The sequence below is a fragment of the Polypterus senegalus genome, chromosome 13 (assembly GCF_016835505.1).
Source record: "Polypterus senegalus isolate Bchr_013 chromosome 13, ASM1683550v1, whole genome shotgun sequence".
Taxonomy (NCBI): Eukaryota; Metazoa; Chordata; class Cladistia; order Polypteriformes; family Polypteridae; genus Polypterus; species Polypterus senegalus.
This window is the reverse complement of record NC_053166.1, coordinates 13,030,991-13,046,107: the sequence shown is the minus strand read 5'-3', so window position 1 is coordinate 13,046,107 and position 15,117 is coordinate 13,030,991. Positions and strand designations below refer to the sequence as shown.

Genomic DNA, 15,117 nt, shown 5'->3' with positions numbered 1-15,117 from the left:
TGTATCCTTTAGTGAGACCAGCTATGTTATATGGGTTGGAGATGGTGGCACTGACCAGAAAGCAGGAGGCAGAGCTGGTGATGGCATAGTTAAAGATGTTAAGATTTGCATTGGGTGTGACGAGGATGGACAGGATTAGGAACGACATTAAAGGGTCAGCTCAGGTTGGACGGTTGGGAAACAAAATCAGAGAGACGAGATTGCATTGGTTTGGACATGTGCAGAGGAGAGATGCTGGGTATATTGGGAGAAGGGTACTAAGGAAAGAGCTTCCAGGGAAGAGGAACCGAGGAAGGCCTAAGAGAAGGTTATGGATGTGGTGAGTGAGGACATGTAGGTAATGGGTGTAACAGAACAAGATGGAAAAACAGAAAGATATGGAAGAAGATTATCCGCTGTGGCAACCCCTAACAGGAGCAGCCAAAAGAAGAAAACGACTCACTGTTTGCAGTTGCTGCATACAGCATTATGGAGGATCTGGGTTCAGTTGTGCTAGTGTGCTGTTTCATTAAAAGGAATGTAAAGTGCCATTTTGTTACTGTTTGTTTTGTTGTAGCTGTTGCTACTTACAGTAAAAAAAACAAACCAAAAATAAATAAATAAATAAAAACCCTAAAATCCGAATCAAGGAAAATAAAAGCTGAAAACCAAAATCAAAAAAATTTGTGAAAAAATAAAACGGATTCCATATTTCCCTATATAACTCAGCCCTTCATTCAGCACTAGATAAAACAGCTCAGTTAAAACTTTTGGAAGTGTCTTTTATGCATTCAGCTCCATAGTACAATTGAGAATTGCGGTCTATGACAGCAGCTGGCTGACGCCTTGAAAAAATGGCACTGTACAATTTTATTTTTTCATTTTTCTCATTGAAGAAGTTCATAAAGTCTGTACTGCTAATATCTGTTGGTATTTTGCACTGTAGGTCTGAATTCCCATTTGTTAATTTAGTAACTGTTCTAAACAGTACCCGAGGATTTTTATTATTGCTATGTATTAATGTAGAACAGTATTCTGAGCGAGCTTTAAAGAGAGCTTTTTTTATATTTTTTAACACTCCCTCTCCATGCAATTTGAAAGACATGTAGCTTTGTTGTTCTTCGGCTGCACTACAGTTTTCAATACTCTAATTTAAGAGCTCAAGTGTTCTCATTAAACCCGGGCGAGCTTCTATGTGCTTTTGATCACTTTTGTTTTAAGGGGAGCCACTGCATCCAGAGCATCTCTCTAGGTCACATTATAATGTGATATTGGCTGATCTAAATTGTTTTCCACGTTTACATTTAATGTTAACTGATCTAAATGGTTTTCCACAATTATACTCGACTTACTCAAAGTATCTATAAATTTTAAAGCAGAATTACAAACTTTTAATCTGTGAGTGCGTAGTCAAGGGCAGGACTAGATCAAATGTAATTAAGTAGTGATCGGAAATAACTTCATTTAATAGAGTAATATTTAAATTTTGAATTTCATCTTTGTAAGTTATAATTAAATCTAATGTGTGGTTATGATTATGACCTTTGAGAATCTGACAAAATCCTACTGAATTTAACAAATAAGTTAAACATTTGCTAAAAGTGTCAGTTTCCACACACCTATACACACCTGGGCCTTCTCTGACCATCAAAGGGCTTATAGGGATGCACTAACTGCAGCCCAGAACACACATTATGGCAGAATAATAGAAAGTGGCCATGATAACCTGAAGGGTTTGTGCTCTGTAGTTAATAAACTACTTCAACCTATTGTCGTGGCCAGTTTTTAGAGTGACACAAATATTACTTTTCACAAAGTTAGCTGCCTTAGTTTTTATGATGACAATTTGCATCTACTCCGGAATGTTCTGAAGAGTGATGAGATGAATTGCAATTAAGTCCCTCTTTGTCATGGAAATGAACTTAAGCCCAAAAAAAAAAAAAAAATTTCCACTGCATTTCAGCCCTTTCCACAAAAAGAGCTTCACAGGCAAAGGATACTGCTGCTAGTAAGACTGCACCTAAATCAACCATTGATCGGATTGTCAGGAACTTCAAGGAGAGAGGATCAATTGTCATGAAGAAGACTTCAGGGCACCCAAGAAAGTCCAGCAAGTGCCAGGACCGTCTCCTAAAGTTGATTCAGTACAGAGCTTGCTCAGAAATGGCAGCAAGCAGGTGTGTGAGGCGAAGACTTTTGAAGGATGGCCTGGTGGGTGTCAAGAAGGGCAGAAAAGAAGCAAAGATAAACATCAGGGACAGAGTGATATTCTGCAAAAGGTACAGGGATTGGACTGCTGAGGGCTGCTGGGATCAAGTAATTTTCTCTGATGAATCCCCTTTGACTGTTTGGGGCATGTGGAAAAAAGAAAAGGTGAGCGGTGCTACCATCAGTCCTGTGTCATGCCAGCAGTAAAGGATCCTGAGACGGTTAGTGTGTGGGGTTGTTTCTCAGCCAAGGGTTTGTGCTCACTCACAATTTTGCCTAAGAACACAGCCATGAATAAAGAATGGGACCCAAACATCCTCAGAGAGCAACTTCTCCCAACCATCCAAGAACAGTTTGGTGACCAACAATGCCTTCTCCAGCATGATGGAGCACCGGGCTATAAGGCAAAAGTGATGACTAAGAATAGAAATTTTGAATCCAGGGCCAGGAAACTCCCCATATGGTCAATTCTCAAGAGGCGGGTGGACAAACAAAAACCCACCAATTTTGACAAACTCCAAGCATCGATTATGCAAGAATGGGCTGCCATCAGTCAGGATTGGGCCTAGAAATTGATTGACAGCATGCCTTGCAGAGGTCTTAAAAAAAGAAAGAAGGGCCAACACTGCAATTATTGACTCTGCATAAACTTCATGTCATTGTCCATAAAAGCCTCTAAAACTTATGAAACGTTTGTAATTCTACTTCAGTATACCAGAGAAACATCTGACAAGAAGATCTAAAAACACTGAAGCAGCAAACTTTGTGAAAACCAATTCTGGGGTCATTCTCTAAACTTTTGGCCATGACTGGTACATCTGCCTCAATTATCTCTTCTACTGAAGTTTATGAAAAATGCCTCGACGTTTTCCATAATAAAATTAAAAATCTAAATAATGCAACTACCACAAATCCATTATCCATTTACATCTTTCCTTGTCTTCCCACTCCATCCAGATCATTTTCTAAAGTTTCACCAGTCACATCTGCATTTGTTAATGACCTGCTTTGTAAGAGGAGGCTGACTACTTGTGTACTGGACCACATATCCCTACCACACGTCTTAAATCCTGCCTTTTATACCCTTAATTCAGACTGTTACACAACAACAATAAATAAATCCCTTGACACTGGCTTTGTGCCAGCCACTTTTAAAATCACTTCTGTCACCCCAATATTAAAAAAGTCTGGTCTTGATGCTGACAGTCTTGACAATTTTTGGCCTCTCTCTCGCTGGCCTTTTATGTCAAAGGTTCCTGAGCGTGTTGCAGCCTCCCATCTCACCAATTACTTAACTTCTAATGATTTGATGGAACCTTTTCTGTCCAGTTTTAGAGAGCAGCACAGCTGTGACAATGAATTAGCTTCGGATAATTAATGATTTGCTTATGGCATCAGACTCTGGACAAACCAGCATGGTAATTCTGTTAGACCTCAGTGTGGCATTTGACACTGTCAGACATGACATTCTAATACCCTTCTGGTTATCTCTGGCACTGCCCTCTGGCGGTTTAAGTCAATCTGACAGATAGGAGTGGTGGTTGTGAAGCTAGGGATCTGTGCCAGCAATTGAAAGGTTACCAGTTTCAATCCCGTAAATGCTAGAAGTGACTCTACTCCTTTAGGCCCATGAGCAAGGCCCATAACCTGAAACTACTTCATACTAAGTATGATGTTAATCTGCATCCAGCCCTGCAAGCAGGTCCTCAAACTTACAGGGGAAAACCTGGTGGTTGGTGGCAGGATTGGCACTCCAGCCATTGTTGTGTGTTTTTTTTTTAAAGAAAAGAAGAAACAACAAACACCTCGCACTGTTCCAGTCTGGTGCTGAGGTGTCACCCGCTGCACTCTGGTCCCAGTCTACATGGTTTGTCGTGTGGTGGGTGCGGCATCACACTATCAGTGTCTGCTCCCAACCTCTGACTGATAGGCAGGAGTTTGTTAGTCTTGGCAACAGCAGGTCCTGCTCAGTGCTACTACTACCCTTCCAATACTTAAAGAACTTCACAGTCTCTCTGAAAGAACAGCAGGGTATACGTAACATTGGATACATTAAAGTGGACACCGTTTGAGGTTGGACAGTGAGATTGGTTTAAATGCAGCGGTTTACATTTTTAATTGAAAAAAGAAAAGATAAAGAAGAATTTGGAATTGCTGCTTAGTAAACAATAGGTATGTTAGCTTAACAGGAAAATGTGTCTTTTACTTATAAACCTGTTAATTGTATTAGCCTTGTATCTTCTTCATAAACAGCTTATGAACATTTGATACATTTGTGGCTTTTTTTAAAGATATGTACTATGTTTATTTATTTCTGTGTGTCATACAGTATACGTTTTGGTAAGAAACAATGACTACATAATTAAAATGGTAATCCGTATTTGTAATAGCACCTCAAAAATTGCAAATGTTTAGCTGTTACATTGAAGAAATAAACACTCCTATATAAATATAGTAAATGTTTATTTTAACAGCCAAAAAGCTGGAATGCAGTTAATGATTAAACATTATTCAAAAACTATAAGTACTCAGAATCCCAGATTAGGACCCAAGTGCATCATATATTTATATTTAAGCAGTGTGTAATTACCAATATCAATTAATTGACTGGGTGAGTATATATCTATATGTATAATATATGTGTAAAATTTATATTATATTTATATTTTAAGTATGTTTATATTGTATATTTATTTATACTAGGGGGCTTCGCTTGCCAACCCCGCCTATGTACCAGCCACTTCCCGTCTCTCCCACTCATGTATGTGGATTTCACTTTCACCAAACAACAAATCTTTTAATTCTCGCAGATACGTCTCATCATTGGGAAGAAACACTGCTTTTCCTTGATGGCAACACAAATTAGATCTACAAGTCTCAGACTTAAAGTTTAAATCCGAACAAATATGTTTGATCTCTTTTCACTGTTCCGTTATTTCACTGAGCAATAATTTCCATTTGTTAGCGCTAATGTGATCTTTACAATCATTTTTTTGAGTTTTGAATTTTCGTACTTTAATTATTTCTAACCAGCTCTGCATGTGTATTGCCCCAACATTTTTGAACCTCTACGAAGTTCTACTTTGTCACCTACTCTTGGTCTTTTATTTCCAACTTGTCTCGAGGGACATGAAAGTATCTCTCTGAAAAAGTTGCATCTTGTCCCAGGATAAAAAGTCTTGTCTCACCCCAGGATTTTTTTATTATAATAGAGAGATTTATATATTTTTTAATTATATTTATATTTGTTATTGGTCGAGAAATGATTAAAACTTTTTTTTTTTTAAATTAGGCCTTATTTCAGGTAGGTGCATTACACACAATAATAAAACAGAATAACCGCTTGTAATTTTAATAAGCTTTTTATTTTGTTTTATTCAATATATATTAATGAAACAAAAATTTGTAGATATTTCATAAAAGTATGTATTTTAAGGAAAATTTTTATTTTTTTTTTATTAGTATTTTTATGGTCCCTGAACAGTAAGCCTACAGAATTTCATTTTGGTGATTAAAAAATGAACAGTTAATACCTTATAAAAATACCAAAGATAACTCTTTAATGTTGAATATAAGACATCTATGCATCTGGTTATGTGATAGCTTTGTGTAAAACTTTTTTTTATTTTTTAAAGGAATAAAGAAAAAAAAATTGGAATCGGCCAATCAGGTAGCATGAAGTCAGTGTTTGGTATCAGCCTTAAAACAACCTGATTGGAGCATCCCTAGTAATTACAGATTTATCTATACTAATAAAAGGCAAAGCCCTCACTGACTCATCACTAATTCTCCAACTTCCCATGTAGGTAGAAGGCTGAAATTTGGCAGGCCAAATCATAACTGGAACCTACTTACGTACATATATACGGCCATAGCCTGCAACTCGGTTGCCGTGTGAGGCGGAGTTGTGTACCTCATTGTCACGCCTCCCACGCGATTGAGTGCCTGCCCATATAAGGCCGTCCGTCAGCGGCAATCCAATAGAAATACTCTGCCGCTAAATATTCGCGGGTGAAGGACTGTGCTTATGCAAACGAAGATGAGATGGTCCGCGAACAAGCAAGAGCTCCAAAGAGCGCTGAACAAAAAACGCAATACACAATTGAGAAGGCAGCAAAAGAATATGAAGCGAGTGACGCATACAAGCATATTCATAAGTGCAGCTACTGCGGAAACAAAGCACGGTGTAAACCTTAAGTTTAAATTAAGTTAATAGACACACTGCCGCTGGCGTTTGTCATGCCTATGATGAATATGATATTCGCGAGATACAAGTTTTAATGAGAGGACGCAGGGTATAAACGAGACTTTTCATCACTTTGTAACAGAGTTAAAATTGCTTGTGAAGGACTGTGCTTATGAAAATGAAGATGAGATGGTCAGGGTTAGAATAGTGTTTGGCACAAACTCAACGAAAGTGTGAGAGAAGGTTTTTTAAATTCAGAGTCTTAGCTAACATTAAATAAAGCCATGGACATTGCAAGATCGCACGAGATAGCACAAGCACAGCTGAGAACCTTCGATGCATGTACTCCGAGCGGCTCACGTGAACTGACTGTGAACGAGATGCGCAGACAACAAGCAAGAGCTCCAAAGTGCGCTGAACAAAAAACGCATTACACAATTGAGACGGCAGCAAAAAAATATGAAGCAAGTGACGCATACAAGCATATTCATAAGTGCAGCTACTGCGGAAACAAAGCACACGGTGGAAAAAGTCAATGTCCAGCTAAAGGAAGACAGTGTAAAAAATGTGGTAAATTGAACCACTTCGCTAAAGTTTGCAGGACTGGGAAAGGTAAACCCGTGCATGCAGTGTGTGATGTCTCAGATAAAGAGGAAGACGAGCTGTTTATTGATGCAGTAAGAAAGGAACAACCCTCTGAATCTGAACAAGCCTTTGTAGATATATCAGTAGGAAAGCAAAGTGTAAAGCTTAAGTTTAAATTAAGTTCATAGACACGCTGCCATTAAATATTCGCAGGCAAATCCACAACTTAATACTGGGAATGCCTGTTAAACATCTTAAAATAACGAGTACCGATTTGGGTAGTGAACACTTCGATGAATGAAACCTGTTATCTTTACAACAGTTGACAAACACGGAATGTAACTTGAACACAACACATCCTCCAAATACGAACCTGATTGAAAGAAATAATGATAATCAAATCCTTGATGACAGCAACACTCATAACAGTCACAAAACAAGTACATTGACAATCATGTTACGTTATTTTTAAAATGTTTCCTTTTCTTTTTCATAACTTCTTTAACACACTACTTCTCTGCTGCAAAGCACGGGTATTTTGCTAGTTTATGATAAAAACAGGGATGAGGGTTTGCATCTTGTTTATTGATTGAATAAACACTATCATGGAATTTATGCTTGGAGTAGGAAGAGTGTACTGGGGGAGTAGTAGTAACAGTGATGGGTAAATTGATTAGTAACTGTTTCTTGTAAAATTAATGATTATTGGAGTTTGCATGTTCTCCCCGTGTCTGCTTGAGTTTCCTCCAGGTACTCCGGTTTCCTCCCACAGTCCAAAGACATGCAGGTTAGGTGCATTGGCGATCCTAAGTTGTCCCTAGTGTGTGCTTGGTGTGTGTGTGTGTGCCCTGGGGTAGGCTGGCAACCTGCCCGAGGTTTGTTTCCTGCCTTGCACCCTGTGTTGGCTGGGATTGGCTCCAGCAGACCTCCGTGACCCTGTAGTAAGGATATAGCGGGTTGGATAATGGATGGATGGATTAACTGTTTTGGTGTTTTCTATTAATGAGCAAAATAAAGAACCACAGACACATTGAATAAGTGACCAAGTAGTGTGGGCAGTAGGATTTGAGGTACTTTCACAACTCAGCTAGATGTTATTTTGGAAGAATGGAGTGGATGTGACTAGTGAGCTCTGTTGGGCTGAATGGCCTGTTCTCATCCAAATTGTTTTCATATGTAACACCTGGCAGACCAAATACATTTTAAGCTTATCAGCTTTCCTCAGCAGATCTGATTTGATGCCATACCAACTGGTTTGCAAAGTTTTTGGAAAATCCTGGAACAAGAAACAATTGTGAAGAATTAGGATTTTTAAAAAAAAAGCATTTCATAAAAGTTCTGTATTTCTGCAGGTTTATTTTTCACTCTGTTGAAACCTAAACTGTAATACTTCTTTTTTATGTTCATTGTGAACACAGACAAAAACGTTCTCATTTCTCTGTATAATTTTGTTTGTATTTTCTCCCCCATCAGGAAAATGTATACGTGCCATTCAGGCGTGTTTTAGTCACTGGAGCCACTGGGCTGCTCGGGCGAGCTGTGTACAAGGAATTCCACGACAATGACTGGCACACCATTGGATGTGGACACAAACGTGCCAGACCCAAATTTGAGAAGTGCAACTTGTTGGACCCACTGGCCATTCGACAGCTGATTCAAGAATTCCAGGTAGGATTTTTAATACTGTCACTTCATTTTCTGATTCAGTTTATTCTGAGGATGCTGGAGCAAACCCCAGCAGCATTGAGGTGCAATACACGTGCACACCTACACTCACAAGTTGTTGTTGTAGAAACGATTTAAAAGACACCTGTTGGTTTCACACGTGTCGGGATCTTGGATTAGTTAATCCTGTTTTTCTTTGGGTCCTCCTGTTTCACTCTCAATGCACTCGTTAGGTCAATGGAAGTCTCTAGTAGACACTAGTGCCAGTGTGTGCATATGTCATGTTGAACTGGTGCCCATTAGTGCTGAGAATTTATTATTAGTTTTTTTTTTTTTCCATGTTTGTTAGTTTCTGAGGTTTAGCACTTCGTTGTGAAGGTTTTTGGAGTCCTAGATTCCAATTCCCTAATTTAGTTTTTGGATTGAAAGTTTACTTTTGTTGAGTGAATTATTTTGTACCCTTTTGGTCACCATTTTCATCATCCATATTGTCAGGAGGCATGTCTTCAGAGGTCCTGAGCCGTAAAAGTGACAGATTAACAAATCTTAATTTCAGAAAACTACCTCACCTGAGTTTTGTCGATTCCAAAAGCCTTTTTGACACTTTTTGTTTATAAATATAATTACCAATTTTTTGACTTGATTTTGACTAATATTTTTTCTTTCTCATGCATACCTATAAAAATTGTGGAATGACAGTTACAATTGAGTAATTAATTATAGTGTTACACTATAACAGTAAATACTGTTGCATACCTTAAGATGTGTTTGCAGGAAGAATAGGAGAAAATAACACCTGAAACACTTCATCGCTTGGCGGCCGTCTTTTTTTGAGAAAAACTGGCGACATTACAAAGTGGTGAATTTGTCACTGTCCCAACTTTATTTTGGAATGGGTTGCAGGCCTGAAATGCAGACATGGATATTGTGGAATGTAACCCCGACATTATTTTTATTTTCTTTTGTTGCGCTTTCAGCACACAATTCTTTGCAATTAGCTCAGTCCTTTCTTTCTTTCTTTCTTTCTTTTCACAAGCTTTGTCCACCTTCCACCCGACTCTGACTCCTCAGGCGGAGTGAGGCAGCCTCTTTCATACTGCACCCCAGGTGCCCTCTGACAATCATTCGGCAGCACTTCCTGGTGTGGCAGAAGTGCTGCTTGGGCACCCGGAAGTACTCCAGATGCACTTGGATCCTGTTTTGGCCGCACTTCCGGGTGTGGCGGAAGTGCTGCAGTCCAGGGTTGCGAAAATGACCAGTGTCCCCCTGGCAGCAGCCACCGGCCCCAGCAGGTTTGAGCTTCCAAGCCCGTGGCCCCGATGCAATCCAGGGGGGCTGCCCTCTCATGTTCCGGGAGATGTATTGTCTCTCCCAGCCGGGCAAGAGCCCCAGCCGTCTGCTACAATATATATTATTAACAAATGAAATATTTTGGGGTCATACCGTCTTGCAATGAAATAAAAGTCAAAGTAAATTTAAGAGTCACTGCCTTTTTTTTTTTTTTCTTTGCATTTTCTGATTTGGAATTTTTTCCCAGTCTAGCAATATTTTAATATTAAATGTCCATTTAATAGGAAAAAGGCAGACTTTTGAAAACTGAAAGTGTATGTTGTTTTTTTTTTTTTTCTCCAGCCTCATGTTATAATTCATTGTGCTGCAGAAAGGAGGCCGGATGTGGTGGAAAATCAGATGGATGCTGCCACACAGTTGAATGTTGTCGCATCTGCAAATCTGGCAAAAGAAGCTGGTAACTTTAACCTTTTTAATAAAGAGTTTTCCATTGATGTACTTCGTTATAAATCACATAAGTAGTGAGAGGGACATGTATTAGTGAATATAAGAAGCCTACATCTGATTGCATTAGCTATTACTCTGGGATATGCTCTGTACATTAGGAATGATTTGCTGGATTGCCATATTACTATAGCAGAACCCCAGACATCCAAGGTAATGTGGACCGATGCTACCTCGGATAGCTGAAAACTCAGAAAAAATGGGGGGCCGCTGTAGTGGCAATTCTGTGCATAGAAGGTGGGATCTGACGCAGAGAGAGATCAGCTGACATTACCAGGGAAGCACACCACTTACATTTTGTTCAGAGATGGGATCTCTGGAGGTCTTCATTTGGGTCACCACTGGCAGTTCACCTCAACGCAAGCCTTCAAACTAAAATGCATTGTGGTGCAAGTCCACAGCAATTCAACTGGCAATAAGGATGGGTTTTGTACCATGGATGGGTGGAGTGTAGTGGCAACACCGTGTGAAGAAGGTGGAGACTGACACAGAGAGAGAGATCAGCTGATGTCACAAGGGCCATGCCCACACCTAGGAAATTCTGGGCCCCAGGCAGCTGACAGAATTCGGGCCCCTTTCGTGTTTCAAATATGTGCGTATGAAAAAAAAAAAAAACTCTAAAAAGGGCGGTCCCCTATCTAGCTCGGGCCCCTGACAAGTGTCATGGTCGTCCCCCAAAGGTGCGGGCCTGCAAGGGAAACGCTCCGGTCGGCTGATGAATGGAGGTCTCCATTTGCCTCTGAGCCAGAGAACATGAGCTTAGTTTCCCACCAGCAGTTCAACACATCACTTTGAATTAGAACATTAGAGCAATCTAGACGAGAACAGGCCATTCAGCCCAGCAAAGCTCGCCAGTCCTATCCACTTAAGTCCCTAAAGTCTTACTGTTTACCACACTACTTTGTCGCTTATTCTAAGTGTCTGTCGTTCTTTATGTAAAGAAAAACTTCCTAATGTTTGTGCAGAATTTCCTCTTAACAAGTTTCCAACTGTGTCCCCGTGTTCTTGATGAACTCATTTTAAAATACAAGTCTCGATCCATTGTACTAATTCCCTTCATAATTTTAAACACTTCAGTCAGGTCCCCTCTTAGTCTTGTTTTGCTTAAACTGTAAAGGCTCAGCTCTTTTCATCTTTCCTCATCAGCCCAGTTGCTCTTCTCTGGACCTTTTCTAGCACTGCTATGTCCATTTTGGAGACCAAAACTGCACCCAGTACTCCAGATGAGGACTCACCAGTGTGTTATAAAGGTTGAGCAGAACCTCCAGTGACTTGTACTCCACACATCAAGGCGCTATATAACCTAACATTCTCCTAGCCTTCTTAATGGCTTCTGAACACTGTCTGGAAGTCAATACCTTAGAGTTGACTATGACTCCTAAATTCTTGTCATAAGGTGTACTCTCGATTTTCAGACCGCCCATTGTGTATTCAAACCTAACATTTTTACTTCCTATGTGTCATTCTTTACATTTACTGACATTAAATTTCATCTGCCACAAATCTGCCCAAGCTTGTTTGCTGTCTAAGTCGTTCTGGGATGATGTAACGGATTCCAAATTATCTGCTAATACATCTATTCTTGATATCATCTGCAAACTTAATCAGTTTGTTAATTTATATTACTAAATCTAAATCATTTATATATATATTAAAAATAACAACGGCCCCAGCAGTGACCCCTGTGGAACACCACTCTTAACATCAGCCAATTCTGATGAGGTTCCTTGCACCATCACCCTCTACTTAAGTGAAAAAAACCAAGTGTGTGTACACGGTCAATGTTGGCGACACACTGCCAATAGTCCAGGGGTGAGTGGGTCACCAGCTCCTAGACTACTCGCTTGGTACAGTTCGGGTAAAAAGTATAGCATTTACACAATCGGTATTGTATTCATTGTAAAGCTTTTATGTATTACACTTACAAGTTCACCTCGGATAATACAGAACCAGGGTGTAGATAATTGGGGTTCTACAGTACTTTTTGCTGTGGATTAAATTTCATCAAAAACTGGGAAGCAAAATCATTATTGATTTTTAACTTCAAAATCTTTCAGTTGTTGAAAAAATAAAATGCTGGACAATAATACTGTTTTCTATGTACACTATATAGCCCAAAGTTTATAGACTCTTGATCATCACACTTTATTATGAGCTTAATGGGACTCCATTAATATGGAGTTGCTTCCTCCCCTGGCCTCCATTCTTCTGAGAAGGCTTTCCACAAGATTTTTGGAGTTTATCTGTGGAAATGTTTTCTGATTCTGTCAAAAGAGCATTTGTGAGGTTGGGTACTGATGTTGGACAAGAAGACTTGGCTCACTGTTGGCATCCAAGTTCATCTCAAAGGTGTCTAGTAGGGTTAACGTCAATTCTCTATGCAGTCTACTCAAGTTCTTCCATGTCTTCATGGATCTTACTATATACACAAGGGGCACTGTTGTGCTGGCACAGAAAAGGGCCTTCACAAATTTTTGCCAACAAGTTGGAAGTGTACAATTGTCTAAAATGTCTTTGTATGCTGTAGCAGTAACAGCACCATTCACTGGATCTAAGGGGCCGAGCCCAAATTCTGCCATTATCCCTCTTCCACTAAATATTACATTAGGTACTATTTAGTCAGCAAGGTAGTGTTGGTATCGGCCAAACTGTAATTCATCCGTTACACCCTTAGATAGTGAAGTACAATACGATACAATACAATTTATTTTTGTATAGCCCAAAATCGCACAAGAAGTGCTGCAGTGGGCTTTAACAGGCCAAGCCTCTTTAACAGCCCCTCCAGCCTTGACTCTCCAAGAAGACGAGGAAAAACTCCCAAAAAAACCCCTAGTAGGGAAGAAAAATGGAAGAAACCTTGGGAAAGGCAGTTCAAAGAGAGACCCATTTTCAGGTAGGTTGGACATGCAGTGGGTGTCAATACAATACACAGAACAGAACACAAATAATTCTCAGTACAGTATAAAAATAAAAATATTACAAGTACGGAGCAGAATTTCACAGTAGATGATATCACATAATAGGATTTGGATTTGTTCAGAGAATTCTGGAGAACTCGGCCATCAAGCTGCCTCCCCCAATTGTTCATTGCACTGCTGGGACAGCGCTGGGCCAGCCAATCCGATGAAAGGACCCCTCTACTCGACAATTCCTGTGATCCTCCATCAGGGATGATTTTACCTTAGGTAGGCAAAACAACTTGGCAGGTAGGCCGTGGCACCAAGTGCCACAGTTGAGTACCGAGAATAGAAACAGATTAGATGAGGGTTAGTAACAAATTCTAACTATCATATTACTTATGTTATGGGCGGCAGTGGTAGCACTGCTGCCTCGCAGTAAGGAGACCTGGGTTCGCTTCCCGGGTCCTCCCTGCATGGAGTTTGCATGTTCTCCCAGTGTCTGCGTAGCGATCCTAAATTGTCCCTAATGTGTGCTTGGTGTGTGTGTGCGCCATGCGGTGGGCTGGCGCCCTACCCCGGATTTGTTCGTGCCTTGCGCCCTGTGTTGGCTTATATTACTTATGTTTTAGTGCTAATGACTAACAACAGAGATGCAGTCTGTCTAGTTAATCAGAAGCTCTAGTCAGGGTGTGCTAAATTGAAGTAGTGAGTCTTCAGCCAGGATTTGAAAGCTGAGACCGAAGGGGCATCTCTTTTTATAGTAGTAGGAAGATTAGTGGTGGAAGTGTGATTCATCACTTCAAATTACATGTTTCCACTGCTGCATTGCACTTTAAACAACTCCAGCTGACGCTTGGCATTGCACATGATAATCTTAGTCTTAGGCTTGTGTGCCAGGTGCTGGTCCATGGAAACCCATTTCTTGAAGGTTCCAGCACACAGTTCTTGTTAACGTTGCTTCCAGTAGCAGTTCATAGTTTGTAAGTGATGTAATATTGACATTTGTCAACACCGGACATGCATGAATCGGCTGAAACAAAGAAGTGGTGTCCTCCATACTACACAGTAATTTGCAGAGTGTTGTTACTCATGTAAAAAAGCCATGCCAAATACAAACAAGCAGATTTGTTTTGTTTGGGCTAATGATAAGGTGTAATTGTCACTGATAGTAACAAATGAGTATGACCTGAGCAAAGCAGTTGAGAAAATGTGATAAATAGGTCCCAGTCAGGGGACAGGCCACGTAATAAGCATCAAATAATCGGAACAGGATTAGAGTCTGCGTTTTTCAGAGCTCTCCATTTTTATCCCTCCACAGTGAAAGCTGAGCTGGTGTGTGATAAGTGGCCAATGGCACTGTGCTCATTTTAAATAAATAATTGCGGCCCGCACAAGCACACACTTCACTCTGCCTGCCTGATCGCGAAGACCTGTGTGAGTGAGCGTATCCGGCAGATGCCTCATTAATTCCTTGATGGGTGCAGCAGGTTTGCACCTGTGCCCTGTTAGGAGCATTGGTATAAGGGGAGCCTGCATGAGAGAGAAGAAACGCAGAATAGAAGCAGAGCCGTGAGAAAAGCATTGGGGTTGAGTGGCAGGACAAGCCAGCTAGCTAGGGTAGAAAGGCAGCACAGTTGTTGGTGCCATGTAGGATCCAAAGGATTGGTGCTCTATGGGCAGATCGTCCTCACTGTATAGTTGTAGTGGAGTGGGTGAGGTCGAGGTGGCATCCTCTCTAGGGATCTGAAGTACAACAGAGCGAGCGAGAAGGAAGACAAGAGGACAACCAACGCCCCCAGC

The 15,117-nt window shown here is 40.4% G+C and overlaps 1 protein-coding gene across 1 annotated transcript in view; it reads left to right on the top strand.

Moving 5' to 3' along the window:
• LOC120542475 (methionine adenosyltransferase 2 subunit beta-like) overlaps positions 1 to 11,284 on the top strand; it is a 29,690-nt gene extending 18,406 nt beyond the window's left edge. The window contains exons 2-3 of the mRNA XM_039774982.1: positions 8,432 to 8,626; positions 10,256 to 11,284. Coding sequence (XP_039630916.1) covers positions 8,432 to 8,626; positions 10,256 to 10,435 — 375 coding nt within the window. The 3' untranslated portion in view covers positions 10,436 to 11,284. The remainder of the gene's footprint in view (positions 1 to 8,431; positions 8,627 to 10,255) is intronic.
• Positions 11,285 to 15,117: the final 3,833 nt, after the last annotated feature.